General features: G+C 38.3%; 1 protein-coding gene across 3 annotated transcripts in view; it reads right to left on the minus strand.

Annotated features, from left to right (window-relative positions):
* Positions 1 to 13844: 13844 nt before the first annotated feature.
* The window catches only part of LOC128657372 (uncharacterized), a 62030-nt gene continuing 60334 nt past the window's right edge, over positions 13845 to 15540 (minus strand). For 2 of the 3 annotated variants that reach the window (XM_053711697.1, XM_053711698.1), the window contains exon 12: positions 13845 to 15195. In XM_053711697.1, coding sequence (XP_053567672.1) covers positions 15161 to 15195 — 35 coding nt within the window. In that variant the 3' untranslated portion in view covers positions 13845 to 15160. The remainder of the gene's footprint in view (positions 15196 to 15540) is intronic. The other variant, XM_053711699.1, reaches the window with a different exon arrangement.

The following is a 15540-nucleotide window of genomic DNA, read 5'->3' on the forward strand; positions in this document are numbered from 1 at the left end:
TCTTACCCTTCAGAGAACTGACTGAAAAACCATCCTCCAGACCTTCCCAGAGAAAGGGCAAAACCCCTAGGAATCCTGACCCTACTTCAAAGAGTTGTCCTGGGATTCACACCAATCAGGAAAATTACGCCATACCTTATGGTAAAAATGACCAGTAATAGGCTTGCGAGCCTGAATCATGGTCCAATGACCGATTCAGAAAAAACACACTTAGACAGAACTAAGCATTCAATCTCCAAACAGAAAGCTTCAGAGAAAACGAAAGTTCGATGAAAGAATGGACCCTGAATTAGAAGGTCCTTCCCCCCAAGGCAGAACATACTGCGATCTGCAATGTCATCGCAGAAAATGCAACCTGCCTACAGAAAGATTGAGCCTAACATTACAGGTGCAGAGCACAGAATTGAGCGTTCCTCTTTGTGCACTGTAAAATTACTTTACATTGAACAACTGCGTGTCCGTTCCTTCTCACCTCTGCATGCTTCACAGTGCATATCTGATCACAGTGGCTGCACTGCTTACCTTCTAACCCCCATCCTATGGCTAACAAAGATCGCTGCAATGTATTTCTGTGCAATACACTGCAGCTGTTTTGGAAGCCATGGGGTTAACATCCTTTGCTTTTGTTTTGTAGCTGTGGAGGAGGGCTGGTTAGTGTGTGGTGCGCGGTACTGCTGCTAAGCCTTTTTCAGTGCGGGAGGGACTGTCAGAGTGGCTACTTCCTATAATCCTGCCGAGGCTTGATTTATAGCTTAACAGCCCTCACTACAAATAAACAGTGTCCGTTGAACGGTGAGGCTCTTATTAAAAAAGGGTTATGTTGAGCTTCTATGAGATGTTTGTTACTGCGTTTTTTTTTGCTGTTATATCAGTCTATTATCAGGCTACAAATGTTAAAAATTAGCTTTTTGAAAATGTCATGCTGCTTGTACTGTTTAGCGACTAGTGTTTTTAACACATTATACGTCTGTCACATATTGAAAGCAGTGGTTTTCAGTTCCGTTTTGCTTTGGAATCTTTTTTTAAAATGTAATTGAATAATTATTTATATATGTTTGTCATACCCCAATAACTATGAACTAAAAAGATACCAGTGTCCACATTGGTTGCTCACAAGTTTTTCTGTATTTAACATTTACCATATAACAAACTTTTGTTTGTTCATTTAGGAGCTTCTTATGGAGCACACATTTAAACTGTTTTCATAATAGTACACAAATTATTAGACACATCAGCCCTAATTTATTTTATTACTTTACATTACCCTAGCAGATGACACCTTGTGTGAATTACCGATGTAAATTAATAAATGAAGCCATAAACTAGGTTATAATTGTCTAAGATGATAGAAAGCCTTCTCCTTTTATTTGTAAACAAACAAAAAAAATATTCCTGCAGACACATGCCATACTTTTAATGACAACTAATGCAGCAAATGATGCAGGCACATAACATGGCAATTTTTAGTAGTAAAATTATAAAATCTGCCATGTCCCTGCATTAGTTTTATATATATATATATATATATATATATATATATATATATATATATATATATAATTATTTTTTTTTAAATTTAACCTTGCCCCCTAACCTCTCATAGGCCTAGATTTAGAGTTTGGCGGTAGCCGTGAAAACCAGCGTTAGAGGCTCCTAACGCTGGTTTTAGGCTACCGCCGGTATTTGGAGTCACTGAAAATAGGGTCTAACGCTCACTTTTCAGCCGCGACTTTTCCATACCGCAGATCCCCTTACGTCAATTGCGTATCCTATCTTTTCAATGGGATCTTCCTAACTCCGGTATTTAGAGTCGTTTCTGAAGTGAGCGTTAGAGCTCTAACGACAAAACTCCAGCCGCAGAAAAAAAGCAGGAGTTAAGAGCTTTCTGGGCTAACGCCGGTTCATAAAGCTCTTAACTACTGTACCCTAAAGTACACTAACACCCATAAACTACCTATGTACCCCTAAACTGAGGTCCCCCCACATCGCCGCCACTCGAAATTTTTTTAACCCCTAATCTGCCGACCGCAAAGCGCCGCCAGCTAAGTTATCCATATGTACCCCTAATCTGCTGCCCCTAACACCGCCGACCCCTGTATTATATTTATTAACCCCTAACCTGCCCCCCACAACGTCGCCGCCAGCTACTTACAATAATTAACCCCTAATCTGCCGACCGCAAAGCGCCGCCACCTACATTATAGCTATGTACCCCTAATCTGCTCCCCCTAACACCGCCGACCCCTATATTATATTTATTAACCCCTAATCTGCCCCCCTCAACGTCGCCTCCACCTGCCTACACTGATTAACCCCTAATCCGCCTCACTAACCCTATCATAAATAGTATTAACCCCTAATCTGCCCTCCCTAACATCGCCGACACCTAACTTCAATTATTAACCCCTAATCTTCCGACCAGAGCTCACCGCTACTATAATAAATGTATTAACCCCTAAAGCTAAGTCTAACCCTAACACTAACACCCCCCTAAGTTAAATATAATTTAAATCTAACGAAATTAATTAACTCTTATTAAATAAATTATTCCTATTTAAAGCTAAATACTTACCTGTAAAATAAATCCTAATATAGCTACAATATAAATTATAATTACATTGTAGCTATTTTAGGATTAATATTTATTTTACAGGCAACTTTGTAATTATTTTAACCAGGTACAATAGCTATTAAATAGTTAAGAACTATTTAATAGTTACCTAGTTAAAATAATAACAAAATTACCTGTAAAATAAATCCTAACCTAAGTTCTAATTAAACCTAACACTACACTATCAATAAATTAATTAAATACAATACCTACAATAAAACCTAACACTACACTATCAATAAATAAATTAAATACAATATCTACAAATAACTACAATGAAATAAACTAACTAAAGTACAAAAAATAAAAAAGAACTAAGTTACAAAAAATAAAAAAATATTTACAAACATCAGAAAAATATTACAACAATTTTAAACTAATTACACCTACTCTAAGCCCCCTAATAAAATAACAAAGACCCCCAAAATAAAAAAATGCCCTACCCTATTCTAAATTAATAAAGTTAAAAGCTCTTTTACCTTACCAGCCCTGAACAGGGCCCTTTGCGGGGCATGCCCCAAGAAATTCAGCTCTTTTGCCTGTAAAAAAAACATACAATACCCCCCCCCCAACATTACAACCCACCACCTACATACCCCTAATCTAACCCAAACCCCCCTTAAATAAACCTAACACTAAGCCCCTGAAGATCTTCCTACCTTGTCTTCACCTCACCAGGTATCACCGATCCGTCCTGGCTCCAAAATCTTCATCCAACCCAAGCGGGGGTTGGCGATCCATCATCCGGTGCTGAAGAGGTCCAGAAGAGGCTCCAAAGTCTTCCTCCTATCTGGCAAGAAGAGGACATCCGGACCGGCAAACATCTTCATCCAAGCGGCATCTTCTATCTTCTTCCATCTGGTGCGGAGCGGGTCCATCTTGAAGCAGCCGACGCGGATCCATCCTCTTCTTCCGGCGTCTCCCGACGAATGACGGTTCCTTTAAGGGACGTCATCCAAGATGGCGTCCCTCGAATTCCGATTGGCTGATAGGATTCTATCAGCCAATCGGAATTAAGGTAGGAATATTCTGATTGGCTGATGGAATCAGCCAATCAGAATCAAGTTCAATCCGATTGGCTGATCCAATCAGCCAATCAGATTGAGCTTGCATTCTATTGGCTGTTCCGAGATGGACCCGCTCCGCACCGGATGGAAGAAGATAGAAGATGCCGATTGGATGAAGATGTTTGCCGGTCCGGATGTCCTCTTCTTGCCGGATAGGAGAAAGACTTTGGAGCCTCTTCTGGACCTCTTCAGCACCGGATGATGGATCGCCAACCCCCGCTTGGGTTGGATGAAGATTTTGGAGCCAGGACGGATCGGTGATACCTGGTGAGGTGAAGACAAGGTAGGAAGATCTTCAGGGGCTTAGTGTTAGGTTTATTTAAGGGGGGTTTGGGTTAGATTAGGGGTATGTGGGTGGTGGGTTGTAATGTTGGGGGGGGGGTATTGTATGTTTTTTTACAGGCAAAAGAGCTGAATTTCTTGGGGCATGCCCCGCAAAGGGCCCTGTTCAGGGCTGGTAAGGTAAAAGAGCTTTTAACTTTATTAATTTAGAATAGGGTAGGGCATTTTTTTATTTTGGGGGTCTTTGTTATTTTATGAGGGGGCTTAGAGTAGGTGTAATTAGTTTAAAATTGTTGTAATATTTTTCTGATGTTTGTAAATATTTTTTTATTTTTTGTAACTTAGTTCTTTTTTATTTTTTGTACTTTAGTTAGTTTATTTCATTGTAGTTATTTGTAGGAATTGTATTTAATTTATTTATTGATAGTGTAGTGTTAGGTTTTATTGTAAGTATTTTATTTAATTAATTTATTGATAGTGTAGTGTTAGGTTTAATTAGAACTTAGGTTAGGATTTATTTTACAGGTAATTTTGTTATTATTTTAACTAGGTAACTATTAAATAGTTCTTAACTATTTAATAGCTATTGTACCTGGTTAAAATAATTACAAAGTTGCCTGTAAAATAAATATTAATCCTAAAATAGCTACAATGTAATTATAATTTATATTGTAGCTATATTAGGATTTATTTTACAGGTAAGTATTTAGCTTTAAATAGGAATAATTTATTTAATAAGAGTTAATTAATTTCGTTAGATTTAAATTATATTTAACTTAGGGGGGTGTTAGTGTTAGGGTTAGACTTAGCTTTAGGGGTTAATACATTTATTATAGTAGCGGTGAGCTCCGGTCGGAAGATTAGGGGTTAATAATTGAAGTTAGGTGTTGGCGATGTTAGGGAGGGCAGATTAGGGGTTAATACTATTTATGATAGGGTTAGTGAGGCGGATTAGGGGTTAATACCTTTATTATAGTAGCGGTGCGGTCCGCTCGGCAGATTAGGGGTTAATAAGTGTAGGCAGGTGGAGGCGACGTTGAGGGGGGCAGATTAGGGGTTAATAAATATAATATAGGGGTCGGCGGTGTTAGGGGCAGCAGATTAGGGGTACATAGGGATAATGTAAGTAGCGGCGGTTTACGGAGCGGCAGATTAGGGGTTAATAATATAATGCAGGGGTCAGCGATAGCGGGGGCGGCAGATTAGGGGTGTTTAGACTCGGGGTACATGTTAGGGTGTTCGGTGCAGACGTAGGAAGTGTTTCCGCATAGGAAACAATGGGGCTGCGTTAGGAGCTGAACGCGGCTTTTTTTCAGCTCAAACAGCCCCATTGTTTCCTATGGGGATATCGTGCACGAGCACGTTTTTGAGGCTGGCCGCGTCCGTAAGCAACTCTGGTATCGAGAGTTGCATTTGCGGTAAAAATGCTCTACGCTCCTTTTTTGGAGCCTAACGCAGCATTTTTTTGGACTCTCGATACCAGAGTTATTTTTATGGTGCGGCCAGAAAAAAGCCCGCGTAGCTAACGCACCCCCTTGGCCGCCAAACTCCAAATCTAGCTGATAGTTTGCAAAGCTCTTACTCCTGAATTTAAGAAGTTAATGTGAGCAATGAACCTTTTTATTTCATTTAACCTTCTAATTATGTAATGTTAGATCAAAAGCAAAGGAAAAAAAATGAGACATTTTAAAAACATAACACTATTTTTTTTTCGGCAGCTAATTTGCATTGCAATATATTATAAAACTTAAAAAAAAACTGCTTTACTCTCCAGTTAATCAACACATTGCAATTTAGATGGTGCGTTAGTGTAAATGCCTATTTTAAAATCGAATTTCATTTCAAAATGACCTGCAGAAAAAGATTCATTAAAAAAAATCTCATTGCAGAAAGTGAAAAAAGTTCTGCCTCTGGGGTCCTTCCTCAGAAACAACCACCAAGGTGGAAGAAATACATCTCCGGTAGGTCTGTATACCAGATGCTGCGAGACTATGCAGGAACTATTAAAATACCGATGCTCACTCCCATTTGATACGAGCAATGACTCGTGGAAGGAGAGCAAACTGAGGAACAGGGATGTCAGACTGAAATCCCACAGAACTGCCAAGGTATTTAACAGAGCAGCCTGCTGATCTCTTGACCTTTAACATAACTTGGAAGCTTGGCGTACTGCCATCTCGAACTCCAGCACCCCCCCCCCATTTGAGGGTTCACCTGGAGAACATCTCCGGGAGAAGCGCCCATTCCCTGGGATGAAAAATCTGACTGCTCAAGAAGTCCGCTCCCAGTATTCACTCCTGAAATGTGAAAAGTGAATAAATGAATGCGAGTGTCCACCCACCGAACAATCCACGCCAACCATGACAAAGGAACTCCAGATTCCTCCCAGGTGGTTAATGTAAACCACTGAGATGAAATTGTTCAACTAGAACCTTAAAACCCGGTTAAGACAACTGAGGCCAAGCCATCAGGGCATTGTAGATCGTTTTCAACTCCAAGATGGTTATGGGAAGAGCAGACTCCTCTCAAGTCCATAGTCGCCCACCCAACAGGCTAGTGACCGTGTTCACTATTACTGTGATATACCTTTAAATTTGCACCTCTCAAGTACTTCCTTCCTATTTAAGGACACATTCTAGCCTCATTCTGGGCCTGAAAATTGAAGTTGTTCCTTCACAGTTCACTTTGTCTCCTGTGAAATAACTTTGCTCTTAGACTTTACTAGTCTTTCAGGTCTTTAAGCTCAATCCTTACTATATGCGCTGCATATTCTGTTGCTACCTTTACTCCCTACCGGAACCAGCCTGCCAGATTACTACGCTTACCGGAACTTCATACTACAGACGCCGAAGTCGCGCTCACACTGAGCGGTTACCGGAGCTCAACCTACCTGCCTGTCAGCTCCTTTCAGCTCTCTCATACCCACGCTGCCTCAACCGCCCTGGTTACAAGCTAAGTACCGCTCTCCACGCACAAATACTTACCTTATGATGTATGTATCAATCCTATATACGATTGCCTCTTTCGTTTACTAACCTGTCATCTGGAAAAGTACTTTTGATACGTATTTGGGATATATGAGAGTGTGTTTGGGCTGTACATATTTTATTGTGTGCTTGTGTGAGTGCGTGAAAACCTTGCTTATACATAAAAGCAACAACTTTACCCTGGATATTATTGAACTGCCGTTTGAGTGATTTAAACCATTTATCACTCTCATTTTCTCTGTGGTTCTCCTTGTTATATCATTCTTATATCAGTAACTATCCACATTTCCTTATGTGTTATTGCAAGATATAATTTCATATATATTAATTCAATTACTAAACTAAAGCCTCACCTTATATAACAAGTTGAACAAGTAATTTCTTCTTGCTTATTATAAGAAAAGAGCAACAAAACCTTTATTTTTTGTCATAAATTTGTATTCACCATTTAAAGTGATTGTGAATATCACAATTACTCAGGAAGGTCTACGGAAGCATGTGCCCCAAGACAGATGCTCCTGAGAAAACAAAAAAAATCTGGGGAATGCGGGCGACAATCCCGCTACCTCTCACAAGCTAAGCAAGCAATCTACCACTAATTCCCCTCTCTGATCCACAGGGAAGAATCTCCTGTCGACAGATTTAGATTTATCCTCCGACACAGAGCCACAAGATCCCCGGTCTACTATTTGAACATGCATAAGAGCAGACTCTAAAATGGAATCGAGCAAAGGGATGATTGTACAAAGAAACAACCATCACACCAATTACCTCCATACATTGAGTCACTGAAGGGCCAAACAGAAGAGTACCGAAAGAAAGAAGAAGAAAGAATCCTCTATTTTCGGACGTCTGACGTCTTTTCAGAGATAGTGAAACTAAGATGGTCCCTAAGAAAACTACCCCTGTAGCTGGAACAAGGGAACTCATTTTCACATTCACTTCCCATCAGTGGGAATGAGAAAAGTCAACAAGATCTCTGTATGAGAGTTTTCTTGTTGGAAAGAAGACGCCTGAACAATTATGTCATCCAGGAAGGGCACCCCAGCAATTCCCAGAAACCTGATCACTGCCAAAATAGCACCCTCTGGGAGCTGTGGCAGGGCCAAAGGGAAGAGTCACAAGCTGAAAGTGATTGACATACAGGCAAAACTCAGGAACTTGAAAAAAATACACGTCCTCCAGGTCTATGGCCACCATGAACTGACCCTTTTGAACCAAAGGATGAATGAAATCCCTGGTTTCCACCTTGAAAGGACAGTACCCTGAGAAAAAGTGTTGACACTAGATTTACCATAGGATGAAGAATTCCCTCCTTTTCGGGAACCACGAACGGGAATGAATAGAATTCTAGACCCTGTTCCCTTACAGGAACTGGAGCTAACACTCACAGGGAAGAGAGGTCCCAAACGCACTTCAAAAATGTCTCACTGTTATCTGGCCTGCAGATAAATTGAGAGGTGGAACCTGTCTCTGGGAGAAAAGGTATGAATTCTATGTAGAAAACCTGAGATACTATGTCCACAGCCTATCTGGGACATCTTGTATCCATGTTTGAAGAAAAACAGAGAGATTTAGTCCCCCCCCACTTGGAAACCGATCCCGGATTAGGGGCAAACTCCTTTATGTCTATTTTCCACCTGTAATGTCAGAAATATTCCTTTCAAAGCAGGATCAAACAAGGTCTTATCCTTTCAAGGAAGCGCCAGAAGCTTGAACTCAGAGGAAAATCCACTGAATATAGCCACAATGCCCCGCGGGCTAGCTTAAGAACATTAAATCTGTTCTCGATCTCCTTCAAATTGGAATCTAACCAGACGTCACACCAATAAGATGCCGCACTTGACCCAGTGGCAATACAAACTTCCATGTAAGCCTCCCATTTAGTCCATTGATCCTGAAAAGAACAGCTATCCTCTCTAGGAATATATCAGTAACAACAACACAGACCAAAAGAAGGCAGAGCTCCCTGCCGAACTCACACAGAGAAGGATATAATGTTCTTCAGCCATGAGAACGCTGCTTCGTTTAAACTTAGAACAGAAACGGAGAGGCATGTCATGTACCACCCTAGCAAGCTACTGGACTAGTCCTAGGTCCTAGAGAGAAAAAAAGCGTGCAATTCTCAGCATCTCACCTACCAAAAAGGAGTTGCGCAATAACGGAAACATGTCAACCGGCTTGACAAAGGCATGCTAGCCGAAACGCGTTGCTCTTTCTTTTGATCCCTCTGAGGATCCGTACTCACTGACCACACACACTGTCTCTATACAGACTGTGCTAGGAACGCCAACCGGCGTTATTACAGCTAAGCGCCAATACACGCTTAGGAGAGACATTTGCGCTGGAACAATAGGAACGAGCAGAACTGTCTACCTATAAACCTCCGGGAACTGTGACACTGATTCACCGCTCTACCTAATCGAAACCAGGCTGTGAGAGGAGGAAACAGTTAGAACACAGCAACTGAGACCGGGGCCAGGAGAGCTGTCAGACACCATCCGGTGTAAGTACTAAAGTGTCTTACCTTACTTGAATTATTGGTCTGCTTTTGACAAGCCATTCTTCTTGTCTCATATACCCTCCTGCATTAGGATTGATGAGCAATGCTGGAGGAATACACTAATTGACTTTTAAGCATTTGAAGGATCTTACGTTTCATCTGTGTTTGTGCTTTGCTTTTCTTTTATTTGTATACTACACTGTTTTTTATTTTGATTTATCTTGTTCATCTGCATATTATTGTGTATTATTGTATTTTAACTAGGAGCTATATTTTTGTATGATTGTATTTTAGTAGTTATCTTTTATATGAATTTTGTACTCATTTATTCCTGCAATCAAGTTTGCTTTTACTTTTTAAACCTCCATTTTTTATAGGGTCTGTAGGTATTTGTGTCTATTCATCTATTAATTGTAACCAATAAAATCTGTATATATCTTTTAAACCATATATATTCAATTGGGATTTTAACAAGAGCAGCCATATAGTGATTAGTTCAGCTGTCTTCTTAGCGCCACAGATTTTTTAGTTTTGTCTGAGTGTTTCTACAGACACCTGACATCCTAATTACATTCCCCCATAAAGGAAACATGTCAACCAGACATGAATTTCCCCTGCTAATGGAAACGCAATTGAGCACAAAGCTCTGTTTGCTATAAACCCTTACCGGGTACAATCAGACACCAGCGCATGAACCTCATATGGTCTCAAAGTTTGCACCTCCAAACATTAAAATACATTGTCAAAGATAATAACAACCCCGCTCTAAATAAATCTGAGAGCAAACTAGCACACCTGTTAAATCCGTGTCTAAACAGAACTTAACAAAGCAGCATACAGCCCACAGTTAATAAAATGGGAAATAACTTTTAAACAACAAAAAGTATAATCCCTGTCTCTTATCACAAATCAGTTTCTGCTCTCTGCCCTTCAAAATATCCTGCATAAAAGGATATATATGTCCCAAAACGATGCAGCCAGTTAGTTTAAAATCTTAAGTGCCATATCTCCAACCTAAAAGATAGAAAGGCACTTACTTGCATTTAGCCGTCTGGAAGGAGGACAGCTTACCCGACGTAAGAGGATGCCACTCCTCACAGAGGCCTGTAGAAAAAAAAAAGAGAGAACAGAGTAAACCTACTCTGGCTTTCTATCTAAGGGCAGCAACAATGTTAGGAAAACGCAGCAAGGCCCATCTCACAAGTTCCTAACTGCTTTAAAGCCACCACTAATCTACTGAAGAGATTAACGTGGACTACAGCTATACCCAGAACACAGGAAAGCTCAGAACAAATCTACTCTGGCTTTCAAAATAATAAAATCTTGCTTGTAGCGAAGCATTTTCTTCAGACACCAAAACTTCACCTCCTCCTTGCACCAAAGGCAAAGAGAATGACTGGGGTTTGTGGGAAGGGAAGTGATACTTAACAGCTTTGCTTGTGGTGCTCTTTGCCTCCTCCTGCTGGCCAGGAGTGGTATTCCCAACAGTAATTGATGAAGCCATGGACTCACCATATCTTAGGAAAGAAATAAAGTTTAATTAATTTTAACATAAATGATTGCAAGGAGTTAAAAGGCAACTCTGACCATTTTTGGAAACCTTAACAACATATTTTAAACAGAAACCAGAAACAAATATGTTCTGTTTGCTGACAGCCTATGTTGAACAATAAGAGAGTCTAAGAGGCTGTGAGTTTTACAACAGCAGAATAGATAAGTTAAGACCACCTGTAAAACCCATTGTACTGCCAAATAATGGCCTGTAAAAGTTATACATATACACAGACATATGTTTGGAGAGCATACACATTTTTATTTATTTTCAAGGACTGCCTAAATATGTCATTTCCCTGGCTAAAGTAGATACTAAATCTAATGCAATACTATTCTAGCTAGCAAGATACTACTAATCTAATCAATCCTGGATACATGTGTTTATGAACATCAAGTATAAATATAATCAGTTAGAATAGATAATTGTTATATTATCCATCTGTATTTGCATCACTTAATAATAACATCCATGATAGTAATAGTGTTGATTCCAAGCACTTCCAAATGTGTATAAATCCAGAATCACCTACAAATATATCAAGGTGTCTATTGTATGCATGTGTTTATATATACAAGTACAGCTATTGTATGGGAATCTGCATGTGTATATATAAGAACAGCTATTGTATGCATGTGTATGTATATATATATATATATATATATATATATAAGTACAGATGTTGTATGCATGTGTATATATAAGTGCAGATATTGTATGCATATGTATTGATAAATACCGATATTGTATGGGAATCTGCATGTATGCATAAAGGTGCGAGCACGTTTGGATTTATAAATAACACAATAACAAGAGTATTGCACTGAGCAATGATACTTTTTTATTGGACTAACTATACATTTATAAGTTGACAAGCTTTCGGAAGTAAACCTTCCTTCAGATTTGAAAAAGGAAGGAATACTTTCCGAAAAGCTTGTCAACTTATAAATGTATAGTTAGTCCAATAAAAAAGTACCATTACTCAATGCAATACTCGTTATTTATTTTATCTAAATCACTGTACTAACATGGCTACTCCAATCAACGATTTATAAATATATAGGAAATGTGTGTGTGATACACAAAGAAAAGCACATATATAGACCAAATATATGTTAATTCAATTTATGATATACAAAATAGTATCAAAACTAAGAATCTAAAAAAAAATAAGAACAAAAAAAAAAAAAAAAAGGATAGGTGGGGACATAATGACACCCAGAGGACAGGAGAAGCAAATGCTAATCCAAACAAATAGTTAATGTATAAAAGTAGAGGAATATCAAGAGGGAACAGCCCTATGTACACACACTAGACTGCCCTTGTGGAAATAAGGACATTTCTAGCATAAGGAGTCAACTAAACTATGGATAAGAAGGCACCCAATTTACAAGATACTGTACCATCACACCAGGAGGGTACTCACTCATTTTCTCCATTCCTGACCAATTACCAGAGCCTGCTTTATCCTGTCCAAGGTCCTCACTACTGGTTGGTAAAGTATAATTGCTTTACAAAATTAATATTGCCTAAAGTAACTTACATTTCAGTATCTGGGACATCAGACCAAATGAATGGTGGTTTGTTTAAACCTTTGTAGTATAAGTAAGTTTGTATTCTTGCAGAAAGGATAAAAACTACTTAACAGAGAATACGGTTATTTCTCTGTTAGTATATTCATTTGGTTTGCATAGAACAGTACTTAGTGGGAGTATTAAATAATTGTCTAATCCCTATATTGTAGTTAAAATAAACAAATTAAATGTAACAATCAATTTTGCCCTGGGTATAGTTGAGTGAATAATATCTTATTATTAAAGGATATCCATACAGATTTAATAATTGTGCATTGAGCTAGTAAATCTATTAAGGCAAATGTTTTTGTCTAAAAGATATCCTAATGCGTTGTAAAATAATGTATAGAAAATTAGTTGCAATTTCGAAAAAAGAACTGTGATACAATAAATTAATTTGCAACTCACTTTATAGAACAGTAAACCTTCTCTAGTTACACTGATTTATCTGTATCTCCTATTTGCTGAATTAAGTATCGTTATTGTTTCTTTTTACATAAAGCTGTTTGTGGTTATATCTAACATGCGATTGGTCCTAGATATTAGTAAAATAGTTACACCCAATGTGCTAATTTGTGATTGTTTTTGTGATCAGTTTGTTGATTTAATTTATGCTATTAAACTATAAAAATTCAACCATTGTGTCTTATTTATGCAGTAAGTAGGACTGAGGGTATAGCCAAATACATATGGAAAAGAACTTAGACATCACAAAACTTAGTACTGAACAATTATAGTCGCTCCTGTTATCCGGTTATCTGTGGTCAATATTAACAAATAATATTTATTAAATATTACAAATAGGGGCAGATTTATCAAGGGCCGAATGGCTCCTGATTCCGTGCAAGCCTTAAGGCTCGCCGGAAACGTCAGTTATGAAGCAGCGGTCTTAAGACCGCTGCTCCTTAACTGGTCCGCCACCTCTGAGGCTGCGGACATCAATCTGCTCGATCCTATACAATCTGGTTGATTGACACCCCCTGCTGATTGGCCGCAATCTGCAGGAGGCAGCATTTCACAAGAAGTTCACCAGATGTACAGGTTCGCAAATTGTCCGCCTGCAATCACCACTTGAGGGGTTTCATTGCAGGATGAAATTTAACATTGGTGTGTTGGGTTAATAAACTATGCGCTGTGGGGGTAAAAGCTAGGGAGTCTCGAAGAAGTAATCTCACAAACTTCAAAGTAGGGGTAAAATCTGGATTGGATGAGACTCTTAAGCGCTTGTGCTTAATTACCCAATAAGGAAAGATAGTCTTACCATGTAGTTGGATTCAATGAGATCTATTTATTTTTAGAATTATAAATACATACAATAAAATTTAAAACAATAGAAATTGATTCTTAAAACAAATCTAACTGGTTGGCCAACGATACAGTGTGCATAAAATGATATAATATGTTTTCCAATCCCTGTTACTTAGTGTATTATACAAACATATCTGTATATTTGAATTTTTGAATTTTGGTTTAATTGCAGATATTTTTTATGGATTTGATATAGTGGACTTGTGAAGAAGTATGGTATCCACAAAGAATATTCGCAATATTAATTCTTAATTACCATATTTACCATATTCGTTTGTTTAAAGCTGAACATACATAATTAAAATAGCGTCAATGGTATCAACATTAGTAACAAATAATAAAAGTGAAACAAAAATAAAAAGTGATACAGTAAAAATTGTATAATAAGTTATGAAAAATAAAGTCTTTCTGCCGTGATCATTAGAGTAATTGTTAATTGCTTTTTGTTAAAAGCGCTGTTGTTAAGTCCTCCGTGGGGATAGTATGTGTGGGCGTGCTGCAACACGTTTTTGTCTAATTGCTATATATGTTGCGATTATAAGTCACTGTTAAGTAGTTTTGGTTATCTGTCCTTCACATTAACTTCCTTAGTTGGTGTAGGTATAATAAATCTTACCAGTTGTTTCTTTTGGGATACTTTGTTTCTGGTCTAGTTTCTTTTTGTACCCAATTCAATCTTTACTGTGATAAATGTGGATCGGAAGCCGGGATAGCCGCTGCCGGTGTTGTAGTGGTTTCAGTATGTCGAGTTGGTTTGTCTCTGCGATTACACACACTTGAAGGAGTAGATGCTGGGGTAATGTGGTAGTGTGCTTTAACCGTTAATCCTTTCGTCAGATGGCTGGTCTTTTTGCCCGGTTCAGGTTTTCAAAACCTCTTGAATTGTTGCGAATGTGTTCTGTCTAGATCCGTACTCTATTTGTTTCAGAGTATCCGATCTGCAGGTGTCCACAGGTTTCTTTAGGCCCAATTTTAGGTAAGGTATTTCAGTTGTTCTTGGCGGTCCTTTAAAAGGAGGACTAGGTGCTTTGAAGGTTGTTCTTGAACGCTTCAGAATATCTTTCAATCGTATTTTTTGGTCCGTGGTTTGATGTAGTCTTGGCGGTCCACTTCGAAAGTGGACTATGAAAATGTTTAGTGTAGCAAGGAGTAGGCAACGCGTTTCAGCCGATTAATACAGCCTTTATCAAGCATATGAGCTTTAAACAAACGAATATGGTAAATATGGTAATTAAGAATTAATATTGCGAATATTCTTTGTGGATACCATACTTCTTCACAAGTCCACTATATCAAATCCATAAAAAATATCTGCAATTAAACCAAAATTAAAAAATTAACATATACAGATATGTTTGTATAATACACTAAGTAACAGGGATTGGAAAACATATTATATCATTTTATTCACACTGTATGGTTGGCCAACCAGTTAGATTTGTTTTAAGAATCAATTTCTATTGTTTTAAATTTTATTGTATGTATTTATAATTCTAAAAATAAATAGATCTCATTGAAATTTAACATTGCACAAGAGGATTCTTGTGCAAAGCCTCCTCCTGCTACGGCGCAATCATAAATTATATCATAATCAACTAAAAATACCTAGGATATCTATTTGTTTTATATGGGAACGGGTCAGATAGGGGCTCTAAG

The sequence above is a fragment of the Bombina bombina genome, chromosome 4 (assembly GCF_027579735.1).
Source record: "Bombina bombina isolate aBomBom1 chromosome 4, aBomBom1.pri, whole genome shotgun sequence".
Classification (NCBI taxonomy): domain Eukaryota; kingdom Metazoa; phylum Chordata; class Amphibia; order Anura; family Bombinatoridae; genus Bombina; species Bombina bombina.